This window comes from Danio rerio, chromosome 17 (genome assembly GCF_049306965.1).
Source record: "Danio rerio strain Tuebingen ecotype United States chromosome 17, GRCz12tu, whole genome shotgun sequence".
NCBI lineage: Eukaryota > Metazoa > Chordata > Actinopteri > Cypriniformes > Danionidae > Danio > Danio rerio.
The window spans coordinates 24,157,498-24,174,905 of NC_133192.1; the positions used below are offsets into that span (position 1 = coordinate 24,157,498).

Sequence of the window (17,408 nt, forward strand, 5' to 3'; positions counted from 1 at the left end):
TATCCTTCCTCTTGTTTTCCCTCCCTTTCTTCCTTTCATTCTTCCTTCATTACTTTATTATTTCCTGTTCTATTTTTCTCCTTTTCAACTTCATTTTTCAACTTTGTTTTTAACGTGTTCCCATTTTTGCCTTTTTTGATTTCCTTCATTTTTTCTTCCTTTTTCCTTCGTTCCTGCCTTATTTTCTGTGTTCTTTCTTTCTCCTTTTCAATACATTTAACTTAACACTTTTAGATTTTCTTTCCTTCCCTAATTTCTGTGTTCTTTTTCTCTTTTTCATTTTTTATTCTTTCTTTCTTTATTGTCTCTGTTTTTCTTTTTAAGATTTTTTAAAACTTATAATTTTTCGATTTTCCTTTTTCCTACCCGCCCCAATTTTCATCATTAGCTGTGTTTGTTCTTTCTTCCTTCTCCTTTCCTGTGTACTTTGTAATTCCTTCCTTCTTTTCTATTTCTTTCCTTCTCTCTCTCTCTCTCTCTCTCTCTCTCTCTCTCTCTCTCTCTCTCTCTCTCTCTCTCTCTCTCTCTCTCTCTCTCTCTCTCTCTCTCTCTCTCTCTCTCTCTCTATATATATATATATATATATATATATATATTAGGGATGTAACGGTATCAGAATTTCATGATACGGTAATACCTCGGTATCAATGTCACGGTACGGTATTTATTGAATCATTTACAGGAAAAAACAAAACTTATGAAAATACTCCAAAAAAGTGCCAAAAGTGTCAATGACATACAAATTAGTCATCTATCTGTAAGCTTTGAAACAGGAACTTCAATTTTAATAACAAAAAATTATTAAACCATGTAAAAAAATAAAGTTTCAATTTAGTATTGTTGAAAACTCATCACATTCAACATTTAATCACTCACTCACTTAGATAGAGATGGGTTTTAAGGAAAATTATCATATAAATATAATCTGGTAAAAGCTGTTATCTCTGGGCATTTACAATGTCCCCTGCAACAGAAAAAACCCCTCTCATTTGGGACTGAGGTTTCTGGGACAGAGAGATATGACTTGGCCCAGGTTGACAGCAGTGGTTAACGTTGTGCATTGTCTTTTCCCCACTTGAGAGGACAAGGCAAGCCATGAGATAGATAGAGGTCTCATGTCTGTATCAATCTGAACAGTGTGCTGTGTCACACCCTCTGTCCCGCCCTTCAGTAGGCGCGCGACAACACAGCTGATCAGAACGCGCCCAACAACACCGCTATTCAGTATGCGCGCGACAACACAGCTGATCAGAACGCACGCGACAACACCGCTATTCAGTACGCGTGCGGCGACAACACCCGCTTCAGGTTCGATCATTTCCAGCTCTTTTTGATGCCCGCTTCTAGCAGCACACTCCATTTCCGCATTACTGTATCTGTAGCGACAACAGACCGCAAGGGCTGATGGGAATTGTAGTTTCCGCTACCTCCCGTTCGCTTCATTCGCCTGAGCAAATTTTCTCAGAAGACCTATAGTTTTACCGAGTCATGCGACTACGGTAATATCGAAAAAAATGAATATTGTGGTATGACGGTATTTACAATACCGTTACATCCCTAATATATATATATATATATATATATATATATATATATATATATATATATATATATATATATACACACACACACACACACACACACACACACACACACACGCGCACACACACACACGCGAACACACGCGCGCGCACACACACACACACACACACACACACACACAGTTGAAGTCAAAATTATTAGCCCCCCTGAATTATTAGACCGCTTGTTTAGTTTTTACCCAATTTCTGTTAAATGGAGAGAAGATTTTTTTTTCAACACATTTCTAAACATAATAGTTTTAATAACTCATCTCTAATAACTGTTTTCTTTTATCTTTACCATGATGACTGTAAAAAAAAAATTTGACTAGATATTTTTCAAGACACTTCCATACAGCTTAAAGTGACATTTAAAGGCTTAACTGGGTTAATTAAGTTAACTAGGCAGGTTAGAGTAATTTTGCAAGTTATTGTATAATTATGGTTTGTTCTGTATATTATCAAGAAAAAATATAGCTTAAAGGGGCTAAAAATTTTGTTTTTAAAAATATTTATTTTTATTCTAGCCACAATAAAACAAATTATCAGACATACTGTAAAAATGTCTTGCTCTGTTAAACATCCTTTGTAAAATATTTAAAAAAAGAAAAAAATTCTCACTTCAACTGTGTGTATATATGCATGTATATATGTATGTATATATATATTTATTTATTTATTTTTTTTTACTTGATTTGTTTTCTGCCTTTTTCCCCTCATTTGTTCTTTCCGTTTGTTGTTCAGTCTTAGTTTTCGTCCTCTAACCTTTTTTTCCATCTATCTTTTTTTTTTCTTTTCCTTGACTTTGTTCATCATTCTTCCTTCCTGGATTTCTTTCTTCATGTTTCCTCCCTTCTCTCTTTCTTTTCCTTCTTAGTTTCTCTTCCATATTCTTCCATCTCTCCCCACCCTTTTACATTGTTCTTCGTTTATTTAACCTTTCTCCCATCCTTCCTTCATTATTCCTCCATTGGTCTTCCTTTTTCCTCATTCTCCATTCCTTCTCCCAAGCAGTTTCTCCGTGGGAATTCAATCCAGTCATATCCTAGAAACAGATATAGGCGATAGATATGTTTATTTCTTTACAGTGCAACCATGTGGAAGTCAGAATTATTCTACATTCAAAGACGTGCTATGCATTCTATGACCATTTTATGTGAATGTTGAATTGTAAATGCTGCCTTCTAAACACTGCTCCCTCCTCTGTTTCTCTAGTGTGTAAATGTGACGAGCTGTTCAGCAGTAATGCACACAGAAACCTGGCCATTCAGTTCCACCTGGAGTGCAGTTATATCTGCCTGACCTACTATGAGTATCACAAGGCCAAAGAACATCTGCAGACGGCTCGTGATCTGTCAGGACTCGATGTTAACATGACAGGTAGGCAGTATAACTTGAAGAAAAATGATTGTACTTTGCTGATGGATAAATGGTGGTTCATAGCGAAAGTAATTGACATATGCAATGAATGAATGAGGGATGTATTACCCTGCAGTGCGAATGAGGAAACACTGATGTAATGCATTAAGGATTAAATAATTTTCTGATTTTTCTCTCAGGTGCTCTAGGGAAGCGAACTCGTTTTCAGGAGAACTTTTTGGCTCAGCTCATCTTAGATGTAAAGCGAAAGGACAACTCGCCCTTTTACAACTCAGAGAGTCCCTCCAGTACACCAACACCTAAAGAGCTCCTACCAAAGGTACACAGAGAGTTAAAACTAATTTTAATTATATACAATTAAAATGTGTGTGTGGATGTTTCCCAGAGATGGGTTGCGGCTGGAAGGGCATCCGCTGCGTAAAAACTTGCTGGATAAGTTGGCGGTTCATTCCGCTGTGGTGAGCCCAGATTAATAAAGGGACTAAGCCGACAAGAAAATGAATGAATGAATGAAAATGACCAAAATGTAACGTGATAATTGAAAATCATTGGAGGGGAAATAAATAATATATTTAAAATCTCTGAACATAACAAGAAAATTAAACAATGATAAGGTTACTATAATAGTGTATTTATAGTGGCAGAAATAGGGCACTTTCTCTAATAATAAAAATATAGCACTTAAATCATTTCATTTTTAACAATCAATTAAATTACGCTGCGGTTTTATATAAAAAGTTGATAATGATATAAAATATACAAAATTTTGATGGTAAAATATAACCCTTTAACCAATGGCTGTTATTTGTTTCAGTATTCAAACATCAAATAACGAATGCAGCAATTGAAATAAAAAACAAATGTGAAGCAACACATATATAGCAGGAAATGAAGCTAAAAAGGACTATTATATTTTTGCAAAATGCTGATTTTCTATCTTTGTATTTTTATCATTTTATTTTTGTTATTTTAATTTTTTTTGCCTTAATAATAAACCAACAAGCTACAGATAAATTCCTGCTTGACTATTTAGAATATATTTTGCGCAGCTGCCCAGTATAAAGATCACCGAGAACAAGAAAACGATAATACAGAAACATGTTACATGCCCCTATAAATGTCAAACTTATGTATAACAGAATCACATAATGGCCCTTAGCTGAAATGATGAAAAAAGCTCATTTTATTTTTATAAATCATTTTTCAAAACCTAGTGATTTTTTTTTTGAGTAAAAGCAATACCGACATTTAAGAATCCACATTTATTTAATTAATTCATTTATTTTACTAGTTTATTGGTGTTTATATAGACTATAATATAAATCATACAAGTACCTTGGACAGCTACAGTGCCACTCCGTAAAGCTTTCAAGCAAAGTCCAAAAACAATTAAAGAAAGAGTTGTCTTTCTACCGAAGATGTGGACGGCGACATTACAAGAGGTCGTAACCGTCCTTCGTTGTATCGCTGGTATTAAATTAACAAGCCGTCTGGGCTTTGAATTAAAAAGTGCAGTTATTTTCTCGTTGTACAAAGAGTCTACAAGTTCGTGTATTTCATGGATTGAGCGATGTTGTTTTGGAATTTGGACATCGATGATGTTAAGTGTGTCTTTATTCGCTTTACTCAATGTGCAGCAGAAAAAAAAGCCTTTCAGCGGTGCATGTAGTCGCTGGTAAAGTTCTCTCAGAGTTTTGTGCTATCAAATACAGTGCTGCATGCAATTACACACTCAGTCAGGCGAATTAAAGGTCTCATTGCCTAGGATTTCAATCAAATTAATCAAACTCTAGCCATAAATAAATCAATAGGCTAGTTTGTTTTAAGATTATAGATGTTGTAGTAATTATATCATGGTTAATTGTATTCATGTCAATAAAATAATAACTTTAATAAATAAAAGATCTTCGTAAGAATGTGATGAGTTAATCACTTCTCTGCCAGAGAGTGCTCTATAGTTTTAAAACCCCCTACAAACTGTATCGTTTAGACCTGGATCATTTTTTATATTGAATGTAGTGTTCTTTACTTGTGGATGTCTGATGACTAGCGTGCTTCCGCTGAGCCAGCAGTGGTAGCTTGGCAACAGAGCCGCGACGTGAGCACACAGAATCTGTCAGCACAGTTCAGCACGGTTGTCTAACCATGCCGAGAATTCCAGGCTGAGAACGTTTGTAATCGTGCCGTGCCGTTCCAGGCTTAGTGGAGAAACAACCGTTACCGTACCGAAGTGTTCTTAGAACAGTTTAGCATGATAGGGGAAAAGCGGCTATAGATTCGTTTTTTAACTCAAACGGTTTGAAGCAATGGGTTTCCACAAACGGTTTGAGTTGCCGTAACTTATTAGGTTTTACTGTACTCAGTTGGTTTGAGTGTTCATAATTTATCAAGTTTTGCTGTGCTTAAATTGCTTCATTTACTCAAATGGAGTAAGTTCACAGTACTCATTAGGAATAGTTTTTGAACTTGACAAACGGTTTGAGTTACCCTAACTTTTTAGGTTTTACAATGTATGATTCAAATGTTATTTGAATTACTTGCAACTCATACAGGAGTAATTTGCACTAAACATTTTTATTTACTTATTTTGCTGTGTTTTTTATTTATTTCTTAGCTGTCAATAACTTACAAAGGTCAACCTCTGCTATCATTTGGCTTTTCTATTTAATCAGTTGGGAGTGTGTTTGCATAAATGCCTTTCTCAGTCCCTAAAGGGGCATAAAGGATGCTGTACTCATCCCAGCCATCAGGGGGCAGCATTTATTCTTGTGCTGACATTAGACATGACATTGAGCTGCAGTGAAGGTCGTGAAAAATATATTTTATGCAGATTTCCATCTGTCCCATTCTTTCCCGTTCTTTCTCCCTCTGTCTCTCTCCTCTCACCCCGAGGCAGTGCTTTACTTATATTGCACATTTTTTGGATGGTGGTTAAGTTTTATCTTGTGTTTGGCTGATCTGTGCACTGGCACTGCTGTGTCTGGTATTATCAGCTTTGGCCGCAAATATGACAAATTGGGGACAGACAAAGATTTTTACGGAAAATTCCAGGACCTTATCTCTGTTTCCCCTTAGCCGGCCTGGTTTTATGTGTTGTGGCCCTAAAAAGTCCATTAAATCATTTTTTCCAGAATGCCTTGCGTTTTTGGATTAAATTTGATAGGATCAGTATTGCTTACAAACTCTTGAGCTGATAGCACTCCAGCGGGTCTCGGTTCTCGCTTGTCTGCGTGTGAAGGCTTTTCAGGTAGAGCGTACGTGCGCGAGGGCCGTCAGACTTCATTTCATGGGAATCAAATTTGAATGTCAACAAATTAGATTTGATTTGGGCTAAAGCAGAGGAACATGTTCATTTGGCGCTCCGTCTCGGCTAATAAGTGTAAATGCTGAGTGTGATTGATTTCTTGATGCGTGAGCTAGCATAATGTTGCTCATTTGAGGAAATATTTCAGGATTGGATTTGTTTTATGAAAGTTGTGCAATGTGAAGTTCAATGAGATGATGCAACATTCTTGATGCAAATCCTTGAAATTATTTAAGATTTACATTTTTAATGTATAAAGCTAGACCATTGTATCATCTTTGGATTAAATTACAAAAGAAAATGCTGTTTGTAATGCAGTGTCTATGGATGAGACAGGAAGCTGCTGCGTCAAAATTACATTGTCCTTCTTCTGACTGACATTATAAGTCTCACGCATTTTTTTCTGTTTTAAATTTGTGAAAACACTACTTTGAAGGTTTTTTATTTAAGCAAATTAGAGTGTAAAATGAGCGATACAGATGCTCCGTGGTTAGCACTGTCACCTCACAGCAAGAAGGTTGCTGGTTTTCCAGCTGGGTCTGTTGACATTTGTGTCGAGTTTGCATGTTCTTCCCTTGTTTGCGTGGGTTTCCCCCACAGTCCAAAGACATCCGCTATAGGTGAATTGAATCAGTTAAACTGCCTGTAGTGTATGTATATACATGTAAGAGTGTATGGATGTTTTCCAGCACTGGGTTGCAGCTGGAAGGCCATCCGCTGTAATATATGCTGGATAAGTTGGCAGTTCATTCCGCTTTAAAGACCCCTATGAATAAAATGACTAAGCCTAAGGAAAATAAATGAATGTAAAATAAAATATTAGCGGTACTCTCCCATTCACTACTTTAAGTTTACCCTAATACGCTGCAGAGGAACCCATAATTGTAAAAAGGGTCTATAATCACCAAATATATCAAGCTGCCATGTCTGAATTAAATTCTAATTTAATATTTAATTGTAAAAATGTTGTATATTGTATTTTTATATTGTTCGCTGTATTATCATTCAAGTATGATCTGCGTTTGTTAAACTCTAGCATTTTTTAGCTTTGTTTTTTGTTTTTTCTTCTCATGCATCTTTGTGTTTATAGGACCATCAGCTGAGCGACGATACAGTCCTAAACCAGATTAATCTTGCAGAACCATCTGAGCATGAACTTCCAGACCTAAGCGCTGAGGAGCAAGCCTTCATACTGGCCACATGGTGAGTTTCTCGATTTATTTTGTATGGGGTTTAAAAAAAAAAAAGTCTATATTCTGTAAAACAAGTTGCATCTCTTTTGCTTCAGCCTTTGTATGTGTTCTGGTTAATTGGATTAAAAGGAGACAACACGTTGTTCACCCCTGCTGTTTTAATCTATTTTTTGATGACTTTGAAGTGACAGGTCTGTAAAGTGACAGCTATTGACAATTGAGCAATAATTGCGTCTTGGCTGATTTTTGACTTCAAATGGTTTCATTCAGATTGAAATGCAGTAGTGATTACTGCACAGAAGTGGCCTCTAAAAATGCTGTCGCTTGCAGTTGCAATTTTTGCCTGTACCTGCAATTCACCAGACAGTAATTTGAATCAATCTTGTTCATGGCCACTTCCACTCACATCATCCACAGATGAATGCCCACAGTGCTATAAAGTGCTAGTACTGTATAGTAGATTAGTACTGTAGTTATTTTGAGTAAGTTTAAAGGCATATTTCATCCCAAAATGAAAAATTTCATCTGTCATTTATTCAATCATCACTTGTCACCAGTGTTGTGCTAGTTACTGAAAAATAGTAACTAGTTACAGTTACTACTTACTTCATTCAATATATAACCCAGTTACTTTATCCATTACTTACACCAAGAAGTAATGCGTTACTGTTAAAAGCCATTTGAGTTACTTTTCCATAGAACATTTTAAGGCTCCTATTAATGCCCTTATAACATCACTTCAGTTCACAGATTAAACATGGTTTGTCAGCAACTTATGGAAAGTAAGCTGTGTGTATTCAAAGTGCAAAATCTGCTGATGTATAACAGCTATTTAGTGGTTGGCATTCACCAATCCCGCAATGCGTCGCCACTGTAAACAGGATGATGGAGGCAAGAGTGCAGCCAAAATTCTTTAATTTGCCAAATAATAGACAAATGCATCATATTGTAATGGTAACTGAGTTAATATATTAAAAAATTAATGAGTTCAGTATTAGTTACTTTCAAAAGTAATACCGCTATCGTAACGCATTACTGCTTGTCACAATCTTGAGTTTCCTTTTTCTGCTAAACAGAAAAGAAGTTATTTTCTGTTGATATCCATAGTATTTTTCTTTCTCACTATTCATATAGATTGTTAAAGTTATTATTTTTATTTATTTATTTTTTAAATACATTTTTCAAAATATCTTTTGTGTTGAGCAGAAAAAAGGAATGTCATAAAAGTTTGGGACCACTTGGAGTGTGAATAAAGGGTGTGTAAATTCTTTTTTGGATAACCTAACTCTGTAATTGTCAATTTGTGTGGATGTATGCATTGATTGATTAATTGATTGTACCACGTCTAAAAAGGCAACAATGCAAAAACCTAACGCCTGTTTCACACCGCAAGCGTCAGCGGCGCGTGAGCAGAGTGTGAGCAGCGCATATGTCGAGCAGTAGCAGCACGCAGGCGTTTGCCTTTCACACCAGCTGCGTCTGCAGCGCGCAGCTCTTCGGCAGCTGCTGCAGAGATCAACCTATCTCTGTCTATTCTATCTAGTTACCCATGTCTCTCTATATACAAATACATCTTTTAAACTTTTCATCTGTCCAGCGGCAGAATAACAGCTCGTTAATTCATGCTCGTGCAGATGATGAGACGGACAAAAGTTACCAATGCATGCCATTCTTTTACTTATTTTTGTGTTGTCAGATTCACAGTGCAAACAGCTCCCGGTAGGAATAACTCGAGTAAACATAAAACAAAGCCGATTAAAACTTTCTTCCTCTGCTCAGCTGCACAGCACACAGCGAGCTCACATAATCCACTATGCGTGTCGAACTACACTACCCACAATTTACTTCGCTATGGACTACAAATCCCGTAAATATTCTATTCCCCCTCTCCTACAACACTAGTGTGCAACTTAAGCAAAACTGATACTAAAATTGTTTTACATTTGGTTTTGTAGTTCGGGCCTAAATAAATGTTTGTTGCCGTTTTTAATCAATTTAAGTTCATTTGAATGACTATATGTATACCATTTGACGTTATCAACGTATTTATTGGGTAAAATTGCTACTTTTTACTGTCATTCATTGTGTTTTGGTCATTATCAATGCACTGTCACTTTAATTGAGCGTGAGCAGCGCGTCAAAAATAGACCCAGCGCCGAAACTATCGCTGCACTGCTGCTTCGGCGACGCTCACGCCTCGCACTGACGCGCTGCTGCTGCGTGCGGTATGAAAGCTCTAATCTGGTGACATGGACGCCGAAAACACACGCGCTGCTCACGCTCTGCTCACGCGCCGCTGACGCTTGCGGTGTGAAACAGGTGTAAGACTAATGCAACAGCCGAATGTGCCTTAACACGAGCACAAACAAAGAAATATGAATATAGTAAAAGAGTAGACTTTTTATATACAAAAGCTGACTTGTACTTACTGGCAAAAATAGCATGAGCTACACTTTGTATATGGCACCACCACATCATTCCTTCAGTTAAAAATAGTTTTATTTAAATTTCAAGTGAATCCACATCTGATTTTGTTAGCCGCAAAGGATGTCGCTGCGAAAGTAAAAGTCTCACTTTTATGGATTTTCTAAATCTAGCAGAGGAATTGCACACACTGCCACTGTCAACAGTTAAATGAAACACACATCCTGGTTTTTCACTAGAAGCGTGAGCACATGTCTCTCGGCCTGTGACACTTTATTATAGACTGTTTTAAGAGTCTACCTCATGGATGCGATATTAAACATACTTCTGAAAATCAGCTTGTCAAAGCCCCGAGCCAGAACGTTTTACGAGTATGGCTTCAACAGGTCCTCTGGCTAAAATATGCCTCGGAAATCCAAGGAAAAATTGTCTCCTCTTTGTCTCCTAATCCTCGAGATTAGTTTTAGTAGCTGTAGTATTTTAGTTCCTGACTTTTAAAGCTGCAGCTCGGCATTAATCATGTTCGGGATGTGTAAATCTTTGTTATTGCACAGAGTCTTGTTTTATCTTGGTAAAATTAAAGTGCTGCGTCAGGCCTCTGTCTTGCAGAATATGTCCTTTTTTATGTGTGTGTGTGCCCAATAGTGCATTGACAGTGGTCTTCTCTGTCCTGGAACCGGAAAAAAAAAGTGTATGGTCATCCACCCCCATCTCTGCCCCGGTAGAGGATCAGGCTTCTTTTACACTGCTCTCTAATTAGCTTTTTAGCAGCCAGCGCTACTGTTTGTTGCAGAAAGGTCGTCATCCTGCCTGACTGGCTGCTAGGAGACAAATTGCAGGCGTGGAATAATTAGCAGGGCATAATTACGCAGGCCAGGGCCTTAATTGGGCTGCGTGATGGTTGAAGGTGAATTATGGGCCGTCGTTGTAGCAGTCAAGCAAAAACACACATACGATTTAATGGTGCTCTGCTGAAATGTGAACAGCCTGCTGTACATTTGTTATCCCCGGCTAACGTAAAGAACTGTGATGCAAAAGAGAAAGTTAGTCGGCTTGAGGAAAGTAGCTAAAGTTACGTAGAGCTGTGCTTATAATAATGCCATTGAATAATTGAAGTAGTGAGGGCTGAGATATTTTATATGTCTAAATGTGTAGCAGCTTATATTTTGACCTTTTGACAGTCTGACAAGTTGTATTAATGATTCTACTGCAATAGATTGGGGTGGATTTCACAAATCTCGTCCGGTTATCATACTTCAGCCATCCAAATTTAAAATATTGTACAATAAATATTGTACAATAAAAAATGAAGCTGGCATTTAAGTTATTTTCTGGGTTATAGTAATAAGCAATGAACAATGTCTATATAAAAAATGAGCAATTTTTAATTTTATTTTTTTATAAATAGAGCTATCCAAGCCATCTAGTGAAATAGTATCGCAGAAAAACAATGCCCGATTTTTCCAATATTGTTTAACCCTAATTTATAGTATAGCTTAGGTTTTTGGTTACGTTTAAAAACTCTTATTTAATCGAGGAATTGATATCTCTTTTCTGCTAAATATAACCTGGCATATAGACAATATACTCACTGGCCACTTTATTAGGTACACCTTACTAGTACAGGTTGGATCACTTTGTACTTTTAGAGCTGCCTTAATCCTTCATGGCATAGATTCAACAAAGTACTGAAGATATTCCTCAGAGATTTTATTCATATTGACATGATAGCATCACACAGTTGCTGTAGATTTGTCGGCTGCACATCCATGATTTAAATTTCACGTTCCACAGCATCCTAAAGGTGCTGTATTGGATTGAGATCTGCTGATTATGAAGGCCATTTGAGTAAACACTAGAGATGGTTGTGCGTGAAAGCCTCAGTAGATAAGTTTCTGAAATACTCAGACCAGCTCTTCTATCACCTACACCCATGCCACGTTCAAATTCACTTAAATCACCTTCCTTTGTCATACTGATGGTCAGTTTGAACTGCTGCAGATCGTCTTGACCATGTCTATATGCCTAAATGCATTGAGTTGCTGAGATGTGATTGGCTGATCAGAAATTTTGTTAATAAGCAGTTGTACAGGTGTACCTAATAAAGTGACTAAGTGAATGTGTATACGAATGGTAAATATATACTTGGATGAACATTCATTTCTGTTTGTGAAACATTTTTAATTACATAAATTAATGAGATTTTGTTAAGCAGTAGTAAAAATTAAATTTTTTCACATCAGAGAAGCCATAAAAAATATTTTTTTTTATTAACATATTTTGGGGTCAAAAGTGAGGCAATAATTTTGAATCCTTGTTTATTGTTCTCCTTGTTACATATCAAAATATACAATAGTGTTATGAAATGTTTGTTATTTATTTACTTTTTAATTCTATTAATAAGTGGAGAAAGAAAACAGATTTTTTTTGCTGAAGTTTTTGATGAACAAAATTAAATGGATTTTGTTATATGTAAACATATATATTTATTAATTCTTGGTTTGTGTTTTACAAGAAGTTTGTGCTTTATTTTAAGTGTTGTTTTGTGTTGTTGTGACTTTGCAGCACAGACTTCCAGAAGAATAATCCAGTTCACAAGCTGAATGATGAGGAGCTCCTGGCCTTCACCACGGTAAGACACGTTGTTATTCTCTAACAGGCCGCAGTGCAGTTGACACATCTCTTATCAGCACACACAGTTGTGTTTTCAGGCTGACAGATGGAGGGCATGCAAACAGGTCTCTCTCAATTGCTCACAGTTTAGCACCTATGTGTGTGTTTGCTCTAACAAATGCAAACAAAGGAAATGGTCTGTGGCTTCTGCTGTTGTGCTCCACAAAGATGAAAAGATGTCAATCTCTGGTCATTTCTGCTGCTCTGCTCAAATCTACAATGTATAGTTCTTCTCAAAAGTTGACATGCCCTTCGCAAAATCTCCAAGATGATTATCATTTTTAAATAAGCAAACATGAGGATTAGGAAAAGTTGATCAATTATCTCTCATGCCAAGTGCTGTCGGAATTTTAAATGGAAACCATTGGTTTATTTTTTTATACATTTTTATTATATAATGAATTTGAGAAAATTTTCACAGTATGAATAATAAAGTAATTATTAAATGCAAATCTTTTTTTCTTCTTCTTCAATTTTTTTTATTTAAATTGTATTTATTTTATTTAATATATTATTTATTTAGATTAATTATTTTTTGTATAATACCTTTAAAAGATAATTATGTCTTAAAAAATGCCAAAAAAGTAACAATAAAAAGATAACTACAACTCGAGACACATAGTTAATGTTTTTAATGGCATACGGTAACGTTTAATAAAAATACAGTTCATTGCTAGCTCAAGTTGACTCACGGTGCATTGCTTATGTTAACAAGCACAGTGTTGGAAATTATTAATTCATTAGTAACAGCTGAACTATGATTCATAAATGCTGTATAAGCATTTTACATTGTGTAAATGCATAAACTAACATTCACTACTTGTGTTGTAAAGTGTTATCATAAAAACACATCAAACACAGGCACATACACTTTACTGGACAATCATTGAAAGATATTAAAAACTCTATTTAAGGATCTCCTCGCAGCCTTGAAATACGAGTTACTTATCATTTGAAATGTTCAAACTTTGCCACTTTCCAAGTTTAAGTTTTCACCTATTTGCTATTAAGTTTTAATAATTTAAAAGTCAATTTAGTTTAATTGCTCATTCAATTATATATTTAGGTACAAAACCAAACATGTTTCAGTATATCTCTTACACAGAATAATGTCAGAACATAATAATTTGATATATATATATATATATATATATATATATATATATATATATAAAATTCACTGCATGTTTACATTCTTCCCCATGCTTTTGAAAAATTTCAATTATTTCTTGCAAACAACGTTGTTGATTTATCTGAAAACAACACATTAATTCCAATGTATGTACATGATGAATTCGAATGTACAAAATAGTTTTGCATACATTTTAAGTTATAATTTAGTAGAATGTATGAAAATAATGGACATCCATATCCTTCTATAAGAATGGGCTATTTAAATCCATGAGCTCAGCTGCTTAAGTCTTTTTCTCTCTGACATCTGTATACTATCGAAGATTTGACTTCCAGACTTTGGGATGTCAAAACGAGGGAGATTTATTATTTTGACATGTCTTTATATTTTCAAATGTCGCACTTTTTGACAGCCAGGGTGAGAATGATGGACAGATTGAAAACTGCCCGTTTCCTTTCGGCTCGTTCACTCAAATCTCGCCTTGCAGAGTGCAGAGTGAAAAACCATTCAAAACCTTAAACGTCTTCCTCAGATTTCAGAAAACAGAAAACACACAGAGCTAATGAAGACACTTCTCTGCCAGGAGGCCATATATTGTCTTCCTCGATAATCTTTAAGCCACTTCCTGTTAATTAAATTAGTTCTGTGTTTTAGCTGCTGCCACACACAAACAATCTGAGAAGCTACCCTGAGGGTCACTTCTTTTAATCTGCATCCCACCATTAAGATATGGTTGTTCTTATTAGCGACCCCTCAACTAAAGCCTTGCATATGTTCTGCTTAATCGATATGTGCCGGTGTGCTGCAAATGAAGCCCTGCGGTGGTGATGTGCCTGTAAACGCAGTCATGTGCTATAAACGACACTCTCTACATCTGCCGCTAACATCATTTTTAACCAGAAGCAAATTAGCATACAAAGAGTTTTTAAATCAGCAACCTGTGCCCAACAACAGCCTCAATTATTTAGCATTTGTGGACAGTTGGGAGTGATTAATGTCTGTTACAAATGTTCCAGACAGCAAAATAGAAGTACAAATTAGAGGTGCTATGATGAAGAGATTTTAGCGGATTTTATTTGGGGTGAGTGGGGTTTAGAAGGAGTCCTTGATTGGGATTTCACTCTTTTAGCTATTGTTAGCGTATAATGTTGCTGTGTGAGCATAAACTATATCAGACCCCCTAGTTTTTTGAGATTTTTGTGATCGCTGAATACAACGCAAAATTTACGCAACGCAAAAAAGTAGAATTTTTTTTTCGATCCTGCAAAATTCTTAATTTAAACGCAAATTAATTGCAAAAAAATTGAAATAATCTTGTAACACATTCAATTCCAAACCATATAATCACATTATATTTATTTCAGTTTGCAATGAATTGTTTTAAATGACTTATAGACGTTGCATGTGCACTGCACGTGATGTTCTTGGGTGTTTCTTGAAAAATGAAGTAAAGTCAATGCAAAGATGCGAATTTGTGTGCATTTGACACGCTTCAGACTGCAAAAGAATATGGGAGCATCAACTAACAAATGGAGCAATGGAATAAAAGCAAGCAGCTTATAATGGAGATTGGTTTAAGGATAATGGCTGCTGGACCTAACCGAATTGAAAGACATTATTTGTGGTTTACATGTATGGCTGGATTTATGATGTGTGTCAAATCGATAAATAATTCTTTCCCTACAGTTAACGAGCTAAAATGCTTCCCTGCCATTGACGAGTTTTAAGGAAATCCATGTTTTAGGTGTATTACAGTAGGGGAATCTATAACACATGTCCTGAGAAAGATATATGATGTCAAATGGTCCAGAGAGTGAAATCTGAGAGATAGAAAGCAAGATTGTGGATAAATATAAGAGTAATCAACTTTTCCTCTGGCTTAATCCTTACCGTTTAAGATCTTGTCGTGAATAAAGAAGCTTTATTTTTTTTTGGTTTGTGTTATTATCATTGTGTCAGATTACACACCTAGCGTAGTAGGCTACCTACAGTAATATGGTAAATATGATATAATAAGATGTAATTTTTCTGTTTTATCACAAAATTGTGTGCAAATTTCTGGTAATTACCACCACAAAATCAGTCATTTTCATCGCAAAAAGTCTGTTTTGAGGCCCGTAGCATGTGACTTCTTCATGGGGCATCAGAGTTTTAGTTGACCTGAAACTGCGGAGTAGAATAAAATGTGGAAAATAAATTGTGATTTAAGAAATCAAAACAAACAACATGAAGCAAGAACACAATACAGTTACCCATAAATAAAAACTAGCATTTGAAAATGGCTGACTTGACCGGGATCTTTTTATTGTAATGTAATGTTATTTACTGTTTCTCTTTTTTGAGTCAACCGGGATAATAAAAAAAATATTCTGTTCTGTTCTGTTATGTTGTATTGTATTGTATTGTATTATATTATATTATATTATAAGGATTTCAGTCATTGCGATTTTTATTTTGTTATATATTTTTACTTTTTCTCATTTTATCATGTAGAAAATAAGAAATTTTAGAGCATTTTCAAATGATACTTTTTTCTTTATATATTTCAATACCAGAATGGATTATTATTATTATGTTTATTAGTATTATTATTTTATTTTTATAATTTTTTTATTGTTATTGTTGTGCATGTTCTCCCTGCGTTTGCGTGGGTTTCCTCCGGGTGCTCCATTTCCCCCCACAGTCTAAAGACATGCAGTACAGGTGAATTGAATAAGCTAAATTGTCCATAGTGTATGAGTGTGAATTAGTGTATGGATGTTTCCCAGAGATGGGTTGCAGCTGGAAGGGCATGTGCTGCATAAAAACATATGCTGGATAAGTTTGCGGTTCATTCCACTGTGGCAACCCCAGATTATTAAAGGGACTAAGCAAAAAAAAAAATGAATGAATAATATTGTTGTATAAAAATAACTTAAATTATAAAATGGAAATTTAAGTTAGCAGTTAGCAATTAGTCTAAATGTGTCTGCGACCATTGAACATCTTTAGCTCATTTTCAAGGTTGATGTTTCAGCTTGTCCTCCTCCTCCATCGTTTTCTTCTTTTCTAATTTATACTTGGATAACTGCCCTAACCGTCTTCACAGACTCCCAATCTATTTGCATTCATTAGAAGTTGCCTTTCTGTGGCTCTCGGAGGACCTCGGCTGCTCCGCCTCGGTTCGCCGTTCAAAGCTTGATATCTTTATTTGTACGAGCAATGAAGCGAGTCCTCTACTCTTGTGTTTGACCGTGTACACTCCTCTCCAAAACACTCCCACGTCTTTGAATGAGGTCAGTTCTTTTCATGTGTTTTTGTGTTACGGCCAATTGCAATTTTCCCCAAAGTATTAAGTGACTTTCCTAGACAACTTTAACCTTTTGGAGGACATTTTTTCCCAGCTTTTTTTGACGAACACGTCTCATGGCCACGACGCTCAATGTTGGTGGTCTCTCCTTGAAATGAAACCCTCCTAATCAACACCTTTTCAGATCACAGGGTGTTGAGGAACCCAATTAGGTGTAGTACTGTGAAGTATGGCTCTCCATCTGTGGAAGGTTTGACCACGTCTGACAGCTTTTGGCAAACAATTCAAAGCCAACTCGAAAGTTTCAACACCCACCCCAAAGACGTCTCCGCCAGTCATCAGACATGCCAATCTCAGGCTAGCTGAAGGTACGAGGCTTTGACAGACAGGGTTGAATGGTGCGATGGATTGGAAATGAGCAGTAAAAAGGGAA

General features: G+C 36.0%; 1 protein-coding gene across 2 annotated transcripts in view; it reads left to right on the plus strand.

Moving 5' to 3' along the window:
- The window catches only part of ttc27 (tetratricopeptide repeat domain 27), a 149,728-nt gene that overhangs the window by 37,482 nt on the left and 94,838 nt on the right, over positions 1 to 17,408 (plus strand). For both annotated transcript variants that reach the window (NM_173285.2, XM_073926958.1), the window contains 4 exon segments: positions 2,796 to 2,960; positions 3,140 to 3,279; positions 7,355 to 7,467; positions 12,447 to 12,513. In NM_173285.2, coding sequence (NP_775392.2) covers positions 2,796 to 2,960; positions 3,140 to 3,279; positions 7,355 to 7,467; positions 12,447 to 12,513 — 485 coding nt within the window.